Source organism: Felis catus, chromosome B1, assembly GCF_018350175.1.
Source record: "Felis catus isolate Fca126 chromosome B1, F.catus_Fca126_mat1.0, whole genome shotgun sequence".
Taxonomy (NCBI): domain Eukaryota; kingdom Metazoa; phylum Chordata; class Mammalia; order Carnivora; family Felidae; genus Felis; species Felis catus.
Window position 1 is genome coordinate 194,127,077 of NC_058371.1, and position 25,032 is coordinate 194,152,108.

At 37.3% G+C, this 25,032-nt stretch overlaps 1 protein-coding gene across 10 annotated transcripts in view; it reads right to left on the minus strand.

Annotated features, from left to right (window-relative positions):
* Positions 1-25,032, minus strand: part of CPEB2 (cytoplasmic polyadenylation element binding protein 2) — a 73,613-nt gene that overhangs the window by 42,139 nt on the left and 6,442 nt on the right. For all 10 annotated transcript variants that reach the window (XM_045056572.1, XM_045056573.1, XM_045056569.1 and 7 more), the window contains one exon: positions 16,440-16,530. In XM_045056572.1, the coding sequence (XP_044912507.1) occupies positions 16,440-16,530 (91 nt within the window). The remainder of the gene's footprint in view (positions 1-16,439; positions 16,531-25,032) is intronic.

The window sequence follows — 25,032 nt, forward strand, 5'->3', positions numbered from 1 at the left end:
AGTAGCCTCCTATTTCCTTTGAGTCATTCCTCATACGAGAGCTCTGCACTTGATACATGCGGAAAGGATGACAGGACCATAGACCACTGTGGCAAAGAAAAAAGGTACGCAGGGACACACTGTGGTTTATTCAGCTCTACATCGTAACACTTGTTTGACTAAATGCCAACATTAAGGATGATCGTTGTTTAGAGTCCATTAAAATACTTTCCTCTAATAGAGGACTTTCCTCTAATGCCTGAATCTCTGATGGACTATTAGAAAGGTTCATTAAAATCCACTGAGAAAGTTACTAGAATGAAATGTCTGTGCGATGGCACGTCAGCAGTTTTCAGTGCAGCCCCTTTGCAGACCCTGTGATGGTGCAGGATGCACAGCCACCAGAAGAGTGACCAGGAACTCTCCGCATGAATCTGACATGATTAGTAAGGAGTATAGATTAACTGTGTCTAGCTTTACCACCTCAGCAAGCACCCTACACACTCTGAGGCCCTGTATTTCGTCCACACATCCCATACAAAACAGAGGCTTTTGTTTTAATTATGAAACGAAAGAACTTGATCACCTGCCAGTGGGGGAGATAATTCAATTTTAACATTAAAATATACATATTAGACATATAGATATACACGTACACCTATGCATATACACACACTTCATCTGGGCTCTAATTTAACCATAGCAGATTCTGTTTTTAGACTCAACAGGTGAAACAAATGTTACTGTCCTTCAAAAGATGATGCACTCTTATTTATTTCTGCATTTCACATGACACCAGCTAAACTGATAAAGCAGCCATACTCTAAAAACACACAATAAGTCTATTGTTGTTAATATTTTAGTACGGAGTGAGAAATAAGACAGTATGTACAAAAGGTACCAAATACAGAGTTAGAAAGCAGAACTTTCCTAAACTGGATTTCAATATCACGGAGCGTTACTTTGCCTCAAGTATCGTAGCTTACTTTGGAAATATGCCTATTTCTAAACATCTTGTTGCACATGACCAAATTTAGAGAATAATTTAAGGCCATGAAAAAATGCTGTTATTTCTGACTTGAGATGAAAATCACAACCCCTACAAAAGTGGTAACCCGTACTGCTGTTCACTGTAACAAGCTCATTGTCTTGTATACCTACAAGTGTATAGGATGCAGAATATACAAATAAGAATGAGTCTCTGTTTATGATGTAGTGTGAAAGACAGAGAGAAACAACTTCAATAAAGCCTGCCAAGTGTTAAAAGAATTATGTATAGCACGCTGTATGAAGAACACAAGGAATATTTAACCAAGGCCATAGATTCAGGGAAGACCTCCTAAAAAAGTAAACTGCACAAAGCTTTAAGCCTGGTTCCACTTCAAAAGACACTCAACGTTGAATCGCCACGTAACTATCCTGTAACAGGTTGATTGTTCGCTTTACTTATCCCAAGACACAAGTATATTTTCATTGCTAATAGTCTTTTGACTTCTTGGCTCTGAAAGGACTTAAAAGGCACACCTTACACAAAAACTTCAAAAGATAGATACCTATTTGCAGAATGTATATTTGTATACATGTTCTAAAATACAGTACTCCAAACAGGAAAATCTCTCAATATAATTAGCCAAACACACCAAAATGAAATAAACAAATCAGACTTCTTTTTAAATTATCTGGTCCCTTTTCCTCAATCACAGCAAAATATCAATACATCTTTACAAGTTAAATTTATAGATAATTTACTTTTACCTGGGATACCATTAAAATTACTTCCACTAAGAACATGCCAATTTATAGTAATAGCTAAAATTTGAGGGCTCGCTCCATGCCAGGAGCTTTTCTAAGTTCTTTTCAACCAATCGTTCAATCCTACGACGATGTGTGATTTAGGTACTACTATCTTCTCCTCTGAAGATAAAGACCCTGTGCAAGGTTAAAAAACTTGCTCAAGGTTACACCACTGGCAGATATGATCCTAGACAGCGTGGCTCCATACTCTTAATCACTATCTTGTAATGACTTCCTAGTTGATAAAATATAGAGAAAGATAGGTATGGTTGGATATAGGGCAAATTCCTATGCTAAATCCATTACAAAATTCATGGGATGAGTATGAAGTATGTATTAGGTAACTTATACGTTAACACAGAAAAAACACACATTGGTATAAAATCGGTTCCTCCCTATTGTGTAAAAAGCCCAGTGGCGCAGAGATTGCTAGCTGCACACTGACACCCATACCTGTCAATAATGGGAACCCCAAATCCTAGATAAGCACAGAAGTGCCCAGAGTTACTCCCTTGTAGCTAACGTGTGCCCACGTGAGTAAGATCTGGCCAATGGGATGTAAAACAAAATTGTTATGTGTAGTTTCTGGGAAGTATCCTGGAAGGGAAGATCTTCTCTTTCCTTTACCTTCTTCCTGCTTGCTGGGATGCAGACGTGATGGCTAAACTGAATCAGCCATATTAGCTTGAGGCCGAAGCTGGGTGGTAAGGACAGCAGAACAAAAAGACAGGCGCCTAGATCTGTGAACAACACTACCCTACTTCTAGGTGTGGTATTCTTTTGGAAGAGGAAAATACTTCTGTCTTGTTTAAGCTGCTCTGTGTTTTCTGTTGTCCCAGAAGAACCTAACCTTACAAATAAAGCCCTCTAGTACAAATTTGTGCAAACTGAATTTTAGGGAACCAGGTTATAATTTATTATTGTGAAAATATGATAAAACATAATAATTTCATTATAGTTTTAATATGTCTACAATTAATGGGTATCGACTGCCTCTTGGCACTTCTTTTACATTAAGATACTATGAAATTTAAAATAAATAACTTTCAAAAATATGTATTTACTCTTAGCTATCAGTGAATAATTAGAGGACCTACAGTATCTTTAAAATTATCTTACTAGTCTATTGTCATTTTAATTATCTGTATAACACATATAAACAAGGCAATATATGTTGGCCATTTTAGATGTATATTCAAGCAGCCAAAACACAGAAGTATGACAACTGCATACAATTCATCACATATAGACAAATCACCAATTACTAAAATTTGAAACAATGCTGTATTTAAAGACATGCAGTAAACTAAGCCAGCATGAAAAACGATTTCATACACATTTAAGTTCTTTCACCAAACTACCTACTTAGTCTCAATAAAATGCACTTAAAAATAGAGATGATAAAAAATGACATGTCACTTCTCAGATTTAAACATACTTTTAAAATTACAGAAATGTGAATTAGAAAGGATAAAATGCAGCAGTTTCCCAACATCTCTTAATGTTTGTGTAGCCTTAAGCTGAAAGTCCCAAAATAACCTCCAGCAACCCATTTGCTGAAGCATCCTATTTCCCTTCCCAGATATCACACTCTCTTGGTTTCCTCTCACTAGCTATTCCTTAAATACTCTCTGCTGTGTCTTCCTCCTCAGCTCTGCAAAATGCTGAAGCCCCAGTGTTCAGTCCTGGGACTTCTCTTTCCACACGGCCTCCCTAGGTGATACCATCTACTACCCAAGCTCCATGCATCATCTCTGAGCAGATGACTCCACTTGTATCTCTAACCGCAACCTCTATACCTCAACCCCATACTTCCCCAGATTAGCACAGAGCACCGTCTTCCTTCCATATGGATGCTCATCCCCAAACCCTGGGTTGCCTCCACACCTCACTGTGTGTAATCTGTGTACAAATCTGCCAACAAATCCTCACTGCTCGATTTATAAACACAGACCTAGATCTGATTGCTCTTCACGAGCTCCTTCTTGGTTTCCCCGGCCCAAGCCATCTCCATCTCTTCACAGACTACTAGAATAACCTGACAGTCTAGTCTCCATTTGGCAGCCTGAGAGATCCTTTTCAAGCCTCCATCAGCTCAGGTTTCTCTATTACTCAAAACCCTCCCAGGCTTAGAATAAATATCTGGCCTCTCATCCCCTACCATTCTAACCACGTTGGCCTCTTTGCTGTTCCTCAAACATGCCAGGCATACTGCCATTTCAGGATCTGTAGATTTCCTCTTCTATTTAAAATGCATTTGTCCTGAGGCGCCTGGGTGGCTCAGTTGGTTGAGCGTCCGACTTCAGCTCAGGTCATGATCTCACTGTCTGTGAGTTCGAGCCCCGCGTCGGGCTCTGTGCTGACAGCTCAGAGCCTGGAGCCTGTTTCAGATTCTGTGTCTCCCTCTCTCTCTGACCCTCCCCCATTCATGCTCTGTCTCTGTCTCAAAAATAAATAAACATTAAAAAAAAATTTAAAAAGGGGCGCCTGGGTGGCGCAGTCGGTTAAGAGTCCGACTTCAGCCAGGTCACGATCTCGCGGTCCGGGAGTTCGAGCCCCACGTCGGGCTCTGGGCTGATGGCTCAGAGCCTGGAGCCTGTTTCCGATTCTGTGTCTCCCTCTCTCTCTGCCCCTCCCCCGTTCATGCTCTGTCTCTCTCTGTCCCAAAAATAAATAAATGTTGAAAAAAAAAATTAAAAAAAAAAAATTTAAAAAAATAAAATAAAATGCATTTGTCCAGATATGACCAAAGCCTATACCTCTCACTTCATTCAGGTGTTTAAAAGATGCCATCAGAGACCATCCTAAAATAGCAGTTTCTTTCTCTATCCCCTTGATACTGTATTTTTTTTCTTCATAGCATTGACTCTTATTATCTTCACCCTTCATTAAAACAGAAGACTCATGAGGGCAGGACTCTTGTCTTTTTTATTCTCTACTGTATCTCTACCATCTAAAACAGAGCCTAGTAGAGGTGCCTGGGTGGCTAGTCGGTTAAGTGTGTGACTTCGGCTCAGGTCATGATCTTGTGGTTTGTGAGTTCAAGCCCTTGTTGGGCTCTGTGTTGACAGCTCAGAGCCTGGCGCCTGCTTCGGATTCTGTGTCTCCCTCTCTCTCTGCCCCTCCCCGGCTTGTTTTCTCTCTCTCTCTCTCTCTCTCTCTCTCTCTCTCTCTCTCTCTCGTTAAAAATAAACATTAAAAATTAAATAAATGAATAAATAAAACAGAGCCTAGTACATAATAGGCCCTTAAGTATTTGCTAAATCGATGAATGAAATTATCTCATTCTATTATATGACCCATGAGCTTAATGGAAAGCATAGTACTAAACACGTATTTGTATGTGGGACATTCTCTCAGTAAACGTAAAAATTGCAGAGTAAGTTTTTATCAGTTCATTTCTACGCCTCTTAAAATGGTGAGAGGGAGGAAGACAAGTCTTGCTTTTTTTGCTCTCTGTCAAGATGAATTTTTTCCTTTCTCCACAAATATTCTTTTTTTTTTTTAAAGAATACATCCAAAATATGATCTCCAAAGCCCCAATATTCACAGTTGATGATGTCAACCCATTCCTCATTAGTGATTAAAATTACTAAAGAACAATGTTACACATTCTGCCAACTCCTTTCAACAGAAAAAAAAAATTTAACCACATATTAGAATCATAAGGAGATTGGGTTACAATTATTATTAAACCAAATACTAAGAGAGGCAGTATGCTAAGGTGGTTAAAAACACCAACTCCAGAGTTCCACCACTTCCTAGCATTGCCACTTGGACAATTATTGTTAGTAAGCCACAACAGTCACCCAAATGGAAGATAAAATATCTACATCTTAGGTATGAGAATCATGTTTAAGTTAATACATGTAAAGTCCTCAGAGCAGTGTTTGACATGCATCAAGTGCTTAATGCATGATATGTACCATACGTTTTATATTGTGTGTATGTGTGTGTTTCTTATACACACGAACATATTGTACAAATGAAAAGATTCTTCTTACATGCTTTAAATAAAAAGCATTGTTCCCACTGGTTTGGTAGACTCTCCTAATATTTTATCATTGTCTATGCTTTACCTTTATTTCCAAATCTAATTAGAAAAAAAAAAAAAAAAAAGGTTCGTAGGAAGTCTGGTAAAATCCACTTAGAATGTGGTCATTACCAACCTTGAATAACTCCAATCTCTGCTCAGATCCAAGGGGCAGGACAGTCATTCCTGACCTCACTCCCAAATCTCAATGCAAGCCTCAAAAAGCCTAAGAATAAGATCATACAAATGCAGAAAAGACCCTTAGATCCAAAGTACCAGATCCCAAGAGAGCAACAGAATCATTCCTTAATAAAAACCATCGATCTGAGTTTCCAGGAAAATTAATCTAGTTAACTCACTCTTAAAGCAGGACCCCATCATAAATTTTCTTCACTGAATAATGATTTACAACTTTTAAAACTTTTATCTAATTAATATTAGAAAATAAACTAAGAAACATCATGGAATATAGAATATCAAAAAGTTTGTTTCAAGTAAAGTATAACCACAAAAAGAAAGACAACAGCAACAGAGGCTAAACTTGAGTCATTAATCATCATAATGTGTCATCATAAAGTTATTCCAATAAAACTGGTACTAATTAAGATCTATTAAATTAACATTAAAATCAGGTTGAACTAATGGTTGCAAAACTTTAACCTATAATAGTTGTATAAATGAAAATAATATTAAGAATAACAAATGGGCAATCAAGCATTGCCAGTAGCAGTGTTAAATGGCATAAAACCTAAAATTAAGTCAGCAATATATACCTAGAATCTCAAAAAAATATATATATATTAAGCCTATTCTATGGAAATAAACACAAAAAGTTCACTGATTTTCATTTAAGAATTTGAAATACCTAAATTTCCAACTGTAGGGAAATGGTTATGTAAACTATTTTAAATGCATGTAAGTAATTTTTTAAAGTTTTAAGTAGATATTGACAAAAAATATGACTCCTTGTAGAAAAATGTTCAATCGTTCAACCAATAATTTATTGAGCCCTTTCTATTTGTTTGGAACTATAATAAATGTTGACTCAAGATAGAGCAAAAACAGAGGTGTTCACTGCTCCCATGACACAGTGTCGTGTGAAAGATACATTAAATAAGAAAACAAGCTACTGATTCAAAAATAAATGAGCAAGGCACTCCATTTAAAAGGAATAGAATTCTTTAACAATCTTTAATAAAGTAAGCTACTACTGACTAAGCATGTTGGGGGGCTTCACCAAAAAGACAAATAGACTAGGGGTTACAAAGACTTCCAACTGAACATGGAGGACTGAATGCCTGTGTCCATCTTTGCTGCTTTCTGAAACCCCTAAAAACGGCGTCACGGAAGTTTTAAAGAGGCATAACCCCATCAGGACAAATAAAATGAGACAGGATCACAGAAGAACTATGTCACCAAATTTTTGGAAGCTGTGAACAGGAATGGTTGAGTGGTTAACTGCCTGTGTAGACCAGAAATCACTGAAATCTCTGACACCTATACTGGTGCGTGCCTGGGAAGACTATCCAGAAACAAGCCATTTACCACAATAGACACTTGGAGAGCTTCCAGAATAAGAAGCTCTAGTTATCACTACGAGTAGATGTGGGGTGGAACTGGACACGGGAAAGTCGAGGACTGCTTTTTAGTTTTTAAAAGGATCAGAGAGACACACAGCCGTCTCTCTGGCTTTTCTAAGAAGGCGAGAAGTCAGGCCTCTAGCTCCCAGACAGAAGAATGGACGACACACATCCGGTGTTCATTTCCCAGACTGAAAGAAAAGACCTAGAAACAGACATTGTGGGAGTTCCACCTGGTTGGCTTATAGCAATGCTCACTGGTTTGTCAATCCCAACTACATACACAGAGCTTCCAATCATCATTTTTGTGTCTCATCTTTAAAAATGAACAGACATCAAAAGTCCATAAGATATGTGATGGACACCTCCAGCATGAATGAAAGAACAAAACCAAACAAACAGAAAGGAGGAACGTAGAAGTATAAACATTGCAAGGAAATGGAAAAATAATCCACAAACACAACAATATAGTGTTTACAGATAAGCACACCAGAAAAACAGTATCAAGGAAGAAAAGGAAAGTTCAATGACTTTTTAAAAGAGGGTCCTAAAAGTTCTTCAGAGAAAAATTTTGAAATAGAAAAATCAATAAAAGGGTTGAAGAGTAACAAATGAGGAAATGTCTCCCAAAGTAAAACAAAAGATAAAGCAATGGAAAACAGGCAAGTAGATGAGTATAGGAGGTTAACTATTTGAAGAACAGGATTTCCAGAAAGAAAAATATTAAAAATAGAAGGGAAGAAAATGATCAAAATGCCAAAAATGTCCAAGAATTGAAAGAAATGCATCTCCAAATTAAAAAGGCCCAATGGATGTGCAGTGAAGGAAATAAAGAAATGGAAGGAAGGAAGGAAGGAAGGAAGGAAGGAAGGAAGGAAGGAAGGAAGGAAGGAAGAAAGGAAGGAAGGAAGACAGGGCTCCCCCATGCATACACATAAGAAGATCCATATTTCATTATTATGACATTTCAGAACCGCAGGCACGAAAATATCCTAAAAGCTTCCAGAAAGAAAGACAAAAATTTTAAAAACACAAAACAAGGCAACCGATCATACAAATTAACAGGTATCATGATGGTAATACACTCATGGTAACCTTGAGAGATAAAAGACAATGAAGCATGCTTTCAGTGTTTGCAATTACAAACATGTAATTCCACACCAGCCTATCATCTTACATAGTAGAATAAACACGTTTTCATACGTATGAGATCTAAAATATATGTCCCACCTGAAGGAAGGTACTATAAAACAGGCCCAATAAAACAAAGGTATAGACCACTAAGAAAAGAGTATAGAGATCAGGACAAGGATCCCACAGGAAAAGGAACTCTCAGCATTCTAGAAGTCCCACAGTGACAGTTATGAAAGGCTGCAGAAGGATGCCTTCAACAGCAGGAAAAAAAAAAAATCAATATAAGATTATTTGATGTTTTTAGAGGTATTGAAGGAAGCTTCAGGGTTCTATTGATAAATTTGGGGATGAATCAGTGACAAGTACTTAGATAACAAAGCAATCAAACCAAAAGAGACAATGATTAATTCCAAGAAAAAGAAGAAAAAAGTTACATTACAGTACAAAACAGATAAGGTTCACCCATGAGTATCTGCATTTTCATGGCAAAACACCTCTTGATTTAATGTTTATTTATTTTTGAGAGACAGAGAGAGACAGCATGAGCGGGGGAGGGGCAGAGAGAGAGAGAGGGAGACAGAACATGAAGCAGGCTCCAAGCTGTCAGCATAGAGCCCAACGCGGGGCTACAACTCACGAGCCGTGAGATCACGACCTGAGCCAAAGTTGGGTGCTTAACCAACTGAGCAACCCAGGCACCCCAATACACTTCCTGATTTAAACAAAAATGATCCTATAATCATTTGGAGAGGACAGAGCAGGGTAAGTGTTGGGGGACAGGCAAGTCAAAGTTCACAGTCAACAGATAATACCAAAAATGTAGGAAATTTAGAAGCCTCAGCATATTATTAACAAACGATTACATGAAGAATCCATTAAAAAAAACATTGAAAGTTAGCTACCTACCTCTAAGGAATGGGAATCTGAAGCAAAGAGAAAAGAATGAGAGAAGACTTCGATTTTTTGTTATAGAAGCTTTATGGCGCTATTTGACTTTTTAACTCAGGTACATATCAAACCAGGTTTGAGGGAAGATAAAAGATTTGACTGTTGCAAATATTTTAAGCTTATATGTAGTAGACAAAGATTAGAAAAAATTATACACCAACATATCAAGCATGGTTGGTTATTTTAGTTTGTGGAAATAACTGATGATTGAAAAATTCTTCCAGATTTCCCAAATTTTCTTTAATGAACACATACTACTTTTTTTGTAGTAAGAAAATAAACATTTAAAAAAGGATAAAGTCCTATACTCTAGAGGGAAATCCTTCATTAGAGATTCTCCGATACCCTTCAAATACTAAAAGCAACTAAAATTCATAGGCCTAATTATCCCAAGTACCCACTTTTACCGTGACAAATTCTATATGAAAAATGTTGTATTTCTTGACTTTCAACCTAAAAATAAGAGTTATAAGCCCATAATTAAAGTCTTAATGAAGATTTGTGGTGAAAACAGGCTTTAAGTAAACCCATATAAGCTCTGAATAAATAAATGTGATTTTAAGAAAATTCACTGTGGTTTCTGAATGGTTTTAGTTTTTAAAGAAGAAAAACTGCATATTGTTGTAATTCAAATTGCTTAAACAGCCAAAACTGCCTGAAGAAATAACAATTTGTTTTCAAATTTAATAATATTGTTGCTAACTACTTATTGTTGCAACTACCTGAAAAGAAATATAAATAAATAAAACTTAAAAAATCTCTATTCATGATACTACACGTAAATTTTCTAAAACAAGAACTTTTACAACCACATTTTCACAACTTCCTCTTTAATCTGCAGATATTCTCACAGAAAACAAAAGTTAAAATCTTGAAAATTGTACTTTTCTTGAGATGAATTCAATTCGGAGTAGTTTGAAGGGTAAAGTATTAAGGTATGAGGCATATTACAAGGATCAACAGCAAGCATCTCTTAACGTCAAAATAATGAAATGTGCACGGCTTCGATATAAATATGATTTTTTTCAAAGTTAATGATTTTTTTTCTTATTTATCAAGGCCTGTGGTCTGTAGGAAAAAATAAAAACGAATGAAATCCAGGGGAAAATACGTGCAAATTTGACTCCTTTTTAAAAAGAAATATTTTGGGGATGCTGGGGTGGCTCACTCAGTTGAGTGTCTGACTCGTGGGTTCGAGCCCTGCATCGGGCTTTGCGCTGACAGTGTGGAGCCTGCTTGGGATCCTCTCTCTCCTTCCCTCTCTGCCCCTCCCCACTTGTGTGTCCTCTCTTTCTCTCAAAATAAATAAACATTAAAGAAAAAAAAAAAGGAAACATTTTCTTTAAAGATTGAAAGCATATATACAGCAATCCCTCTTTAATGATCTTTTTTTCAAGACATGTCATTATACGTGATTTGTACTTTCTGGAACTCCTGAAAAGTTTACTCCAGGAAACACAAGTGGGCCGAAGACAAGTAAAATCTGTTCTGAAGGATGCCTTCCACTCTCTGCCAGAGAAATCAGTGAAGGCAGTGTACCAGGAGCTTAAGAGAATCAACAGAACTTCTGCTCGGGCATATAGATGATTGGTATTAGTTTTACTCGGCACTTTGCTGTGTTTTAATAATGTCATTAAAATGTTTACAACTTCCAATAGATCTCTTTCATCTTGTTCCCCTGTTCCAGAGTGTCTCCAAGTGTGCTCTCTGCACAGGCCGCAGGGCACAATCTCTGGGACTGGGCTCCTGAAACCCGCCTGATACACATGCTCTCAGAGTTTGAGAATCTCTGCCCAGCTCAACACTTCTTAGGTTCAAAAATGTAAATTCTCACACCAGAGACTTTTGGAAATTTATACAAGGTATTTTCTGACTTAGTACTACAAATTTACATTATGGCCAGCTGAAGAGAACCAGAGGGAAAAGAAGAGTAGAAGAAAAGAGGCAAGAATTGATTCGGTACTACTACAACCATTTAGCACCTTACACGGAAGCAATTGCTTATCTTCTCAGTGAAACAGCAAAGATTCTACTTCAGGAGTCTTGGAAAATAGGAGCTTAGCAGTCAAGTGATAAAAATGATGCTAGACACGAAAATACAAAGTAAATAAAGTTCTGAAGGCATCCACTTTTAAACATGTGTTGGCATAAAATCCTACTCTAAATCCTTTTTCCTGATTCCTTTAAGTTGTTTAGGGAACACTGGTAAAGTCATTGTGAGTTGCTAAAGCGGATACTTCCAAGAACTGTAATATTAAACTGCACTGCTATCCACAGTTTTCGAATCATTTTTTTTTTAGCTGAAATTAATTTTTTCTTTTTTCCTCTTATCCTTTCGGGGAGGGGGATAAGCAAATTTTGGTAAAAATGCTTACACAGTAAGACATTTTTGCAGATTGCTGAGGGCAGGGAGGATAGAGAGCTTAACAATAATCACCATCTTGTTCTTTTGTTTAAAGCAGAATGAATTGACCCACACATACATAGCAAGATCACAGATTATTTAATATAGGTATGCAAAAACAAAACTGCAAAATTGCAAAACTGCAGTTGGCAAAGCATGATTTGCTTTAAGCATTAAAAGAATCTGTATTTGTTCCTCCTTTGAAAAGAAAAATATTTGCCAAGAATGAAGACGGTCATCAGAAAACGAGGTGTTAATGGCAAGAAACCAATCCAGAATAAATAAAAACAGATCAGTGTCACGAATACTAAGGAAAGCATAAAACGGTGTGTTAGTGCTCACGATCTGGAGAAGACAGCACCTGCTCCCTAGGGCTGAGCAGTTCTATCCAGTTATAGCCAGTCAGCATCAGGTAGCCCTAAATGAGCTATGCCAGGACTGTCTGCTTTCAGTTCCTCAAATGTGACAAGCTCTTCCATACATCCCGGCCCCTCTGTCTAGCTGACACTTTCCGCCAATAGTTTTTCATCTTTGTGCTGTTCAAGCTTAAGGTCTTAGCTTTCTTCACTCCACAGATGAATTAAGTATCTCTCTCCCTTTACTTATGACCTACCCAAGCACCTTATCATCTCCCTCCAGGGCACTTCAAACACTCTGGTTATAGATTATGTGTATATAAACATTATATTAATATATCACACGTATGTATGTACATTATACATATAACTATAAGGTCTCTTCTTTCTAGCAGGCTGTAGATCCCTTAAGAACAGAGACTGTATCTGTTTTGCACAATTACAGCCAAGGTCTTGGACACTGCCTGGTACAAAAGTAGGCACACTCTATGGACTAACGTGCATCCAGAACTCCATCTTTGTTTGCTGTCACTTCACATCTGCAGAGCCCCCATGAGACAAGACCCTTCCTACCTGCTATGCTAACTCACAGAACCTTAACAGTAAATAATAGAGGTTCCCCTACTGACCTGTAAAAACCACTGGAGAATGGGAAAATGGAAACAAGCTGTAAAGTGAAGTATTCTGGACTTCACTGGGGATGGGAGGTGTTAGTACAATCAGTCCGTTCTCAGACCAGTAACCTGCCAGACTTCCTTTGGATTCCAGAGGGCTGCTTAACTGTTTCTCTTCTACTGACATTAACTCTTACCTTGAGTAGTTTCTCTTTTCCTTTAGAAAAGTAAAACCGAATGCCAATTTATAGTTTCTGCCTTTATCTCTGTGGAAGTCAGCCTCCGTGACACCCTCCACTTATGCTTGCCTCCTAGTATTCACATCTCGAGTAGCGGCCCCCGCCCTCCCCCCCCCCCCCCCCAGTTGAGTAGGGCTGACCTATGTCACTGGTAGGATGCCATGGAAGTGACGGTGTAAGACTTCTGAAGTTAGGTCATAGAAGACCCTGAACATTAACCTCAAGTCTGGATCTTTGCTCAGGGCGGGGATGGGGAGGGGGGCATCCAGAAAATATATTGTGAGGACACCCCATGGAAAGCTCAACATGGTGAGTAACTGAGTTCTCCTATCAACGGCCTGTGCTAACTTGCCAGCCACATGAGTGAGTCACCTTGGAAAAGGAACATCCGGCCCCAGTCAAGCCTTCACATGACTGCTACCTCATGAAATCCTCAGCCAGAACCAAGCAGCTAAACTGCTCCTGAATTCTAACCTACAGAAATTGTGGAGCCAATAAATGTTTATTGTTGTTTTAAGCTGCTAAACTTAGGAGTAATTTGTTATACAGCAATACATAACTGTAAAATCTCTTATCACTTAAGTTCATGTGAAAAATTTTCTAGAAGCTTTCATCATTAATAGAAAGGTAAACAAGAAATTCATTGAAAAATTTACACTGCAACTCCCTTTCCATTAGATCCCATAAGGAAGACAAAGCACATGGCTGACCTTTGAAAACATTTAAAAAGGATAAAGTAAGATTAATTCTATTTAAAAAAAAAAAAAAAAGACTGTATTAAACTTGTATTAAACAGTGGACAGAGTTTTCTGAAAAGGAATGAAAAGATGAGATGGAAGAGACGGGACACAGGCTGCAGTGCTGCCCTGAAGACAAGGACTGGACAAACGGGGGAAGTCCACAGACTGGTTTCTTCTGTTCTGTCACAACCTTGCTTTAGCAGATTTTACCGAGGTCCCGCCCAGAGAATACATGCAATGATCAGAGTACCAGGAGGAAGATACATGACAGGATGTCCCAGAAGGCAGTGAAGTCTGTACTAGTAAGAGAAGAAGAGTCTTTCAGTAGTAGCTGTGGTGCATCAGGACCATTTTAATAGCCATTTGATGGCAGTATGCTCAAGTACTGGTCTTCTTTATTTCTCTATAGAGGTATCTCTCAATGTTTTTATTTATTTTTTTCTTTTCTTTCCTACCATAATAAATGTAGGATACAAAACACTCCCAATTAGAGAGTTGTGAGGTGCCTGGGTGGCTCAGTTAGTTACACCTCTGACTCTTGATTTCAGCTCGGGTCATGATCTCATGGTTGGTGGGACTGACCTCCACGTCAGGCTCTTGGGAGCCTGCTTGGGATTCTCTCTCTCCCTGTCTTTCTGCCCCTCCCCTGCTCACTTTCTCTTGAAATAAATAAATAAACATTAAAAAAAAAAAAAAAAAGGAACAGAGATTTGTTACCATAATTCCTAAAGGTGGTACTGAGCACATTTTCCCCTTCCCATTCTAACGAAAGAATTTTGCCTTCACTTGAGATTTGTTTTTTAATTATTAAATTCCTCTTGGTCTTATGCTGCTTCCATTTTCTTTTTCAAAGTCTTCTCCAGGTTTATTATAACATAGACTTTAGAACAAAAGAAAACTTGAAATGAGAATGGTTTCTCTTAACATCTTTAAAAGGCCTTTTTAAAGATGACTGGGAGAAATGACAATGAAAACCTTTTCATTATTTGCTGGTAACAGCTGATGATGACTTTATCTTACATTAGAATTTCTAAGAGTTTTCTTTCTACATAAACCAAAGAAATAAGGAGAGGGAACTTCTTCGTAATCATAAACTACTGGATTCTATTATCAAACAGTGGATAGAAGACAGATGCCACTGGAACTGTCAGCATAACAGTGAAAGAGAAAAAGACCCCATATACAGATACTCGAAAAACTAGACTGGGTTTTGGTTAGAAGCAGCTCCCTCCACCCAACCCTCCCACCCCCACCCCCTGCCAAAAAAACCCCCAAAATCCCAAAGTATAATAATCTTTATTAGTTTCTGAGGAGGAGAATTACCATCCCCACACATTGCTAACAATCACTAATGATGATCCCTTTAACTTCTTAAGCCCCTTAAAAATAAGGGAATTAGACAAGAAACTAACAAAATCCAGAAACAGAACAAACTGTTTGGATAACTGACCAGTATTGCCAACACAGCCTCAAGCCACCACCTTGCTGCCGACACTGAAGTGCTACAGTTTTGGGCTAAAATCTTATAAGGGAATTCTTATTTGGCTTTACAGAATTAAAAATATGGACAAATTACCAAGTAACACATGGTTTTGATTCAGAGAGCCAGAACTAACCAGTTAAGCTGCTCCTGAATCCTGACCCGTAGAACTCTGTGAGGTAATATTTATTGTTGTTTAAGCTGCTAAATTGTGGAATAATTTATTATGCAGCAATAAATAACATATCTCTTATCACCCAAGTGCACACAGTTTGCTAGATGTTCACTGTTACTACTGAAAGGCAAGGAGATATATTGTACAAAGAAATGTAAAATAATAAGTAACGTACAGACAAATAAAAACAAGTATGTTAATGGAATATCTTCAGATACAGTTAACAGTAAGGCTGATACTGTGGGATCAGTGGGGCTGACTCTTTTTCCTAATTCGCCCCAACCTGTATGAAACCTCAGAGAAGCTCCCATAAAATATCCCCTTTCAAAATCCTATGATGGTAGAAGAAAAATGGGGAAAGGACAATTTTAGGTTGGAATCACTGTGAACTGTAAATACAAATATTCCAAGGCATTTTTTTTTTTTATTTCTGTATTTGATAGAATTTTGGAAAAGTTACTTCATAATTTTTTTTTCAAGTGTGTGGGCTGAAGCTAATACGGCGCATTCAGATTTATTTATGTATTTATTCTTCATTCATTTTCATTTGTGTTTAAAGTAGGCTCCACATCCAGTGTGGAGCCCAGTGCAGGGCTTGAACTCACGACCCTGAGATCAAGACCTGAACTGAGATCAAGAGTCCGACACTTAACCCAGTGACCTACCCAAGTGCCCCTGAACTAAACAATTTTAGATCCTTTCTTCAACCTCTGGTAAACTGCAAGATATCTCTAAACAGTGGCTGTTTGTTGAATAACAAGAGACACAGGTTTACATTTCTCTCTGCATAAATCAGCAGGTTATCTATATAAGCTACAAAGGAAAAAGTTTGACATTTCACAAAGGTTTTTATTAACATAGTACAATTTTATAGATAACGTAAGTGCTACTTAGTGCTCATTTTCCTACATAAAATGGTGAGACAAAGCGGTGGGTGATACAAGAAAAGAAAAAGCCACCTACCCTTAAGAGGATCATGCTCTGCTCTCATAATATCAATAAGGGAATTTTCCAAAGAGTGCATATTCAAACTGTCATACATTCTACTTCGATCCTAGAAGAAGAGAAAAAAATAGATTCAATACGATCTATACAAGTTTTCAAAAACTGATGATAAATATACCATACCATCTAAACCTTCTTACATAAAAGAGGACATCTGATTAATATATTACTTATCAGTCTGCATCCCAAGACAGTATCAGTAGCTAAAGATCTCATGAGCTATAATATCTCTTGTATTGGAGAGAATGCTACATTTAAGATCTCCAAAATCACATACCAAAAATAATCTTATTTCACTGGCAGCATTAATACAGTAAAATAATTGCTACTGTTATCACTCTCAACTTAAAAAGATTTGTGAAATGTTATACACGTAGGAAGCAGTTTTAGTTGTTCTTTAACTTCTATACTTTTCTCATATATCCAGGAAGACACTGGCACTTGAAAAATAAATATTTTGGGGGAAAGGAATTAATCCCATAATGGCACCACACTTTAAATATCTATCAAACAGGGTACACATTATTTGACTTGGTCAGAATTTCACAATAATAAATGCATAAACATCTCATACCATAAAAATCAAAAGAATGAAACTATTAATATCAGAACAAAGACTAACACCTAGAATACTTATATTCAAATCTTGCTCTCTGAAGTTCTCACATGTTGGTCTCTGCATTTCTAAATCCGCTTTCCCTCCAAACCCTGCAAAAAAGGCAGGGGGTGGAGGGAGGAAAAGGATGACAATATTCCCACCTTCCAAGTTTCCTGCCTCATCAAGTCCCAGAACGAAGTCTTTTGTGTAGCTGGGAGTCTTGTTTGCTAAATGTTAAATCTCTCAACTTGCTTACTAGAAGGAATCTGATTCTTTAATGCTTAATGAATTTATACTGTTATTCTGCCCAACACACCCTCAATGTACTTGAACAAATACACATAGGGAACTACCACAGCAAGCTCTGGCCCATGCCCCCTAAGTCACCAAAAACAAACAAACAAACAAACAAACAAACAAACAAAAATTTCAGTGGTGACCCCCACCCATTTAAGTGTGTGTAGGTGTTTGTATAAGTGTCTGTATATGAAGGAGAGTCAGGGCGGGCCATTTTTAACTCTCCAAAACAAACAAACAAACAAACAAACAAACAAACAAACAAACAAAAACCTAACACAGAAAAAGGGAAGAATCAGAAAAGTAGGGGAAAAACTCTTTGCAGAAATTAGAATTAGGCATTTTTTAACCTGCATGAGCTCCAAGAAGGACCATGAAATCTCTGAGATCACGTACAATATCCTGTATGGGTGTGTACACATATTTTTTTTCCTGAAGAAAAGGGTTATGACTTCCATCAGTTTTCCAAAGGAGTCCACAATCTAGGGATGATTTAGAGACAGTCTTTTGGAAAGCTGAAGACAAACCTAAAAAGCTTTCGTGAAAATATGTTGATTTATTTACTCCACTTGAGGTTTAAATTAGGGTTGTGAACTTTTTAAAACTAGGGGGCCAGAATCAGTATTATAGACTAAACAAGTTGCTGTTGAGGAATTTAGAAGTGTGCAAAGTAATACTAAAGACACAATGCTAGGCCAGAGCTCTTACTCCAGCATGACCACAATACAGCTACATTGGTACTCCTTGTCTTTTGCTTACTTTATTTTTTTTTTATTAAAAAAAATTTTGTTTTAACGTTTATTTATTTTTGAGACAGAGAGAGACAGAGCATGAGCAGGGGAGGGGCAGAGAGAGAGGGAGACACAGAATCCGAAGCGGGCTCCAGGCTCTGAGCTGTCAGCACAGAGCTCCACACAGGGCTCGAACCCACTAGTGGTGAGATCATAACCTGAGCCGAGGTCAGATGCGCAACTGACTGAGCCACCCAGGCGCCCCTACTTACTTTATTTTACATCATTAACATGACATTGGTGAAGGAGGCACAGATAATCACTGAACTACAACAGCGCTTCTCACACACGAGCATATGCTTCACAGTCATCTGGGACCCAGGCTGCTGGGACTCTGCTGAGACAGAGTCTGAAATTCAATAGGTTTAGAGAGGCCCCTAAGAATGTGTATTTACAGTAAGTTCTCAGGTGATACTTAGACTGCTAGTCCACAAACCATACTTAAAGAAGTGCTGGACTTCTTGATCTTATAGTTTACTAAACCTCTTTAGGCTCTGCTCTATCTTCTAGAAAAGAAAAAAATTATTTCAGACTAGACAATGCCTAAAGTCCACCTTAATAATAGAAAAGCCACAGCAAAGCAAATAGACATATTAGAAAAGCAAAAGACTCAAAGTACCAAGTAATAAATGAAATAAAACTAGTATAGAGAAGAACATGGCCCTCGGACAAAAATTACATACAATTTTACTAATCTCTCCAAATATTTCCATCTTCTGTGCTTCCATTTTACTTTATGCATAATTAATTTGTTGATTTTCCTGCCTCACCCACTAAACTAAGCTAATTAGGGGTAAGGACCTTCTAATTATGAAATATAGCTGGCTCTCAAATATTTTTGAATGAATAGTACCCTAACTCTACTAAAAAAACTTTGCGGGGCGCCTGGGTGGCGCAGTCGGTTAAGCGTCCGACTTCAGCCAGGTCACGATCTCGCGGTCTGTGAGTTCGAGCCCCGCGTCGGGCTCTGGGCTGACGGCTCAGAGCCTGGAGCCTGTTTCCGATTCTGTGTCTCCCTCTCTCTCTGCCCCTCCCCCGTTCATGCTCTGTCTCTCTCTGTCCCAAAAATAAATAAACGTTGAAAAAAAAAAAAAAAAAAAAAAAAAACAAAAAACTTTGCAAATTTAAGTTGAGCTCTGTGAGGGCAAAGACTACATACAGGACCATAAATCCCCCAGGAATAAGGACTCAAATGTTAACTAAGACAAGACGTATTAAAGATGTATTTAAAATAGAATTAACAGAATTAAAAAATGTAAACTATCATGATAAAAACTGTTCACATAATTAAGCAAAGAAACCTCATTAGGTATGCTGTATCGTACAGGTTCTAAGATGTTATTATAAATACTTTATATTCTATTTGCCTTAAATTCTTACAAAGAAAATACGTTATGGTTTAAGGCTATCTTCTCAGGCTGATGTTTTCTTTAACAGAATCAGACTATGCCCCATCCTTAACAGACCTATGAACTTAATGGTGACTCTCACCACCACCCAAATGACTTTTGTTTTTTGGTTTTTAGTCACACTCCAACTCCATTCAAGGAGTTTGAGTTTGATCCTGCTTTAGAGCAAAATTTAGAGTAAAATCATTGAAGTGACTCCATATGTACTCTCAATGGGCCAGGGGCAATTACTTAAGGTAAGAAGGGAAATAGCTATTCAATAAATATCAGCAATCACTAGATAGTCCATCGACAACGGTTATTCAAAAAAGCGGCACGTATTAATAGCTTTAGCTTTAATGCCTACGGTGAACTGAAATAGGGTAATGCCCACATATCAGGTCCCTAGTTTCCCTTGCATTTCAAGTCTTTCATAATGAAACAAACTCCTGCTTTAGTAAAGAAAAGAAAAAAGTCATTATACAAATATTAGCCAACTTATACTTTGGTAAGCATCTGCTGCATCCCACATGATTTTTAAAGCACCGAACACAAAATAACCTTGACCAGGCAAAGAGCTCCTGACACCTCAAAATCACTTTCTAGACTTAATGAAACCTGTAGGCTCATGTCTAAAAAAATACAGGTAATTCCATTAAATAAAGTATGGGTATTAAAATATAACTTCTGGAAAAAACAACAGAAACAAATCTGACTATAAAACAAATACTCACGCATTTTTCTAAAATAAGGATATTAGAAAAATTTGTGTTCACAAAAACTGCCATTGATTTAAAAACTAAATGAAAATCCCGAAACCATTTTAAGGAAAACATAAACACACCAAAGCTGATTAGCTTACATATGGAAAATCATAGCAATGTAACTTAACCTACGTTTATTACTACATGACTATTTGAAAACAGCCAAGAAGTTTCACAAAAGTAAGAATCACTATGAGGAATCTACCTGAAATATGAAAATTATCTGGCAAAGAATCGATTTAAATGGGTTTTCATAAACTGACATTACAGAATCCCACAACAGTGAACAGGCAAAGCTCAGAAAACACTGGAAAACTATAATCTCTTGTATTCTAATATTTTGTTATTTTCTTAAACCCAGACTTTTGGCATAAAGACTTACAGAAGCAACCATACGGTCCTAGAAAGACTGCAGGACACAGAAAGAACAAAGTAATCTAATCTCAAATCCTCATCTTAAATAGGATAATCTAAAAAGAAAAGATTATAAATGCTGGAAAATAACTAAAGAGGTCAAGAATACTAAAACTAGTACAACAGAAAGAACTTAAACTTAATTAAAAGGGAACGTTTCAATGGGATGTTACATTTTTACTTTGAAATATGCAAAACCCTGTCTCATTTCAAAAGACATGGTCAAGTAGAACATTTTCCTCTTGAAAATGAAATATTCTCCCAAAGAATAAGGAGATGGATTATGGAAAAACCCTCTATTGTCATGTTTAAAGATATACCAGATGCTTTAACATATATCCTTCTGGCTAAGTAGAGAGATCGACTTTTGTTGCATTTTTGTGTTTGGTTTTCCAATTTTTGCTTTAAAATAAAACAGCAAAGTTGTTATTAATACTGTCCTCCATTTTAAGCAAACACTGATTTTACACTCCTGATGACGCAGTGCTATTGCACTGTGGTGAATGAGCAGCAGACGACATGCTACTGTCTCCCTCCACAATGTAGCATCAGGCTCCTACTCTCTCCTGTCAGTCTCTGGTTGTTCTACACAGACACCCCTTCTTCATCCAACTGGGCTTCCACCTTCTCAAAGGCAAAGAACAGAACTTCTCCCCACATAGCTCAAGGATAATTAAAACACTACCTCATACATAACGAACATAACAGTTTTTGAACTTCCTTTATGAATCTGAACCTTGACTAAGTGCCATGACAGGGACTGAAAAAAAAATTTTTTTTAAAATTTTTTTAAAGGCCCCAACAGCCAAAGGTATACTAGTATCCACAAGGGTTAAATGAAAAGGCTAGTAGAAAATATCCGTATAAGAATGTATCAAGTACAGGGGCCCCTGGGTGGCTCAGCTGGTTGAGTGTCTGACTCTTGACTTCAGCTCAGGTCATGGTCTTGAGGCTTGTGTGTTTGAGCCCCGCCTAGGACTCTGCATTGACAGTGCAGAGCCTGCTTGAGATTCTCTCTCTCTGCCCTCCCAGCTCGTGGGTGTGCACAGTCTGTCACTCTCTCAAAATAAACAAATTAAAAAAAAAAATGTATCAAGTGCAATTAGAGAAGTGAATGCAGGATACAAAACTTAAAAAGCATCCATTACCTAAGCAGGTTATAAGAGAACCCATTCTCTCTCATTTTCAGTGTTTACAGTTTGATGACTACCAAGGTCCTTAAATGAGGTTCATCACATTTAAGAACCAAAATTTAAGGAATGCTTGATTAAATGAATGAAAAATTGGACTTGGTCTGCTACTATTTATTGTTTTTGTGCAAAGTGAATAAAGATACCAAATAATATATTTTTCTGAGAGACCTCCATATTATCATCTATCATGTTGTCATAACAGTCTGGATATTAAAGATTGGTGCAAAGCATCTTCAATGAATTTAAGGTAGTTTATGTGACACACTCAAGAACTCCCATAGGAACAAAAATACAGAACTAAATATATTCATAATCCCTTACCTAGAGGACAGGCCGACATACCATCTCATAGGCTTTATGGCTATGTTACACCTTTAAAGGTACCACGTTGCTAATTATTTAGAGAGAACTAATGTGCCATATATAAACCTTTAAGTAATAATCTCAGCTACAAGTATATTTACTTTTTGATTTAAAAAATTCAAGTATTAATGAATAAATAAACTGAAATCTCAGTATCTAATTGAAAATTCAATTTTAAGGTAATTAAAAATCACACATCTAAGTATAATTTCTTGCAAGGGTAACTAGCTAATAGCATTTTAAAGAAATTAAAATACCTATATTAATTTTATTAAAAACAATTTTTTTTAACATTTATTTATTTTTGAGACAGAGAGAGACAGAGCATGAGCAGGGGAGGGACAGAGAGAGAGGGAGACACAGAATTTGAAGCAGGACCAGGCTCTGAGCTGTCAGCACAGACCCCGACGCGGGGCTCGAACTCATGGACTATCAGATCATGACCTGAGCCGAAGTCGGACGCTTTACCGACTGAGCCACCCAGGCGCCCCACCCACATTAATTTTAAAGTCAGAAATGTGCATAAAACTTTACCCTTGTTTTTAAAAGTTCTAAATTTGAAGATTTTTCCATAAGGACATAATTACTTAAAATAAGAGAATGCCAACCAACCCTAAAAATGCTATATATAACTGAAATAAAACCAATTTTCAGAATGATTTCTTTCCCATTTACTGAATGTTAATTACATGTCCAGTTCTTGGTATAGGTAAGGCCTCAAGTATCCAGGTACAAAAATTAAGACTCTGGTTTTACAATTCAGTATATTTTATAGGCCTACTCGATTTGAGACTAAAAGAAATAAAAAGTTAAATGTTTTAAAATAATGTATTTGTTAACTGAGGTTTATTAGTATTAAAATGTTGTACGTGGTGGGGAAAAAAGTCAGAATGAAAATATTTTCCCAGATATTTAAGTGCTTAAGAATTTTCTGTAATTTTAACTTTGCCAAATAGTGAGGAACTCCCCAATGGTTTAAGATACCAATTGGAAGTTTACAGCTGTTGCTGTATTTTTAAGAACCTCAACTTCAAATACCTCAACCTTTTATGGAAAGATAGAAACAGAGAACAAATTTTATATAGTTAAGTACCTTAGGGTGCTCAAAAGAGAGAACAACATTGCTTTTCAGCCTATTTGGGAGGCCATACAGTACACCTGGACTGCCTCAGCCCAATTCCCACCCCTTCTCCCCAATAAACTAAGACCCTTGTATTCTAAAAATAAAGTGTGTGTGTGTGTGGGGGGGGTGGATAAGGAGGAAAAGAAATGGCCAAAATAGATCAGAGAAAGTATAAGAGCTGGCTAAAAAGGCCTTCCATGATCTAGTTCAAGGTTCTCCTTTTATAGATCAGGAAACTATGACCCAAAGAGATGAAAGCCCATCAACAGTATCCTCCGATGTCATAAAGACTGAGAAAGGTGAAGGAGGTTCAGGTTTTAGCCCTCCTTTCTTTCTAGTTCAGTTCACTTTCCACCATCTTTTTCTTCACCACTCTTCAACTTCCATCACATCACACCTCGCTTCAAGGGTCCACAGGGAATGCTAGTATCTCAGCAGTTTACCAAAAGAAAAAAAAACATTATCTTTAAGCACCTAAATCTTTTTTGGTAAAATGAATTTATGTGAAATGCTCAGTTATAACATGGGTAAGAACAGAGTGGCTCTGACTGAAGTCTAAGAGGGAGCGCTGGAGGCCCTGCTCCCAGAGCAGCCAAGGAAGGGCACCTCTGTAGAGCCCAGTTTGAAAACTTCCCTTTTTTCATCATCACTTCTATCCACTCTAGCACGTCACCCACTGACAGCATCTCAATAACCTCATTTCTCAACACGTGCCCCGCCCCTGGGGGTCCCTTTATGACAGCTAATCTGTCTTCTTTCTTCTCCATAGTTAATATCCCCCATATATGGATCCTCGTGCTGCTTCCTACACCTGCTCTTCAAATAATTATGTCTCTTCTTCTCTAAAAACACATCCCTTGCCACCTTCAAAATGATTACCATAATTTTCCTCTTCAAACATACCATCTCCTAGGCATTTACGTATTCAATTTGAACAACATAAAAGGGCTACCATAAAAATGTCACTAATATGGCCTAACTGAGCCAGAGTGGAGAAGAGGGTAGAAACAGATGGATAGCTAACTTACATTGTTAACAAAACAATAAATTATAAATTATAAATTACAAATTATGTGAGATAACTACTTATTTCTAAGTGGAGATCCTGGCAGGACTATTTTGGTAAATAGGTAGGACTTGTCTACAATAGGTGCTAATGGTAGATTACTGAAGTTACTGCTAACGCTCCAGGTTAGACAGCTATTTACAAACATATTATTCATCTATTTATACAGTCCTTACTTGTTAAATCATCTCATGTTGACAAATTAACTAAGGAAGAGCCTTAGCTAAAGATAACACAGCTCCATTCAGTGGGATCCCACAATGTCAAGTCTATGCTCATTCAAGCTTCGGCTCTGTAGTAAAGAATCCTCACGTAGGACTGAGTTTTCTACTCATCCTGTAATAATTCTCATCACTGGGTACCCAGTTTGAATTCAAATTTAGTCTGCAGGAAAAGAGATAGCATTTTGCAACCACAAAGGGCTTGAAAGTAATGTGATTAAGACGGATTCCTAGCTTTTTGATTTAGGGTTTTTCTATAGGAAACTGACTATTTAGAAGAATATAGTATATAGGAGCAGTGACAAATTTTAGAATAAAGAATAAATAAAGAAT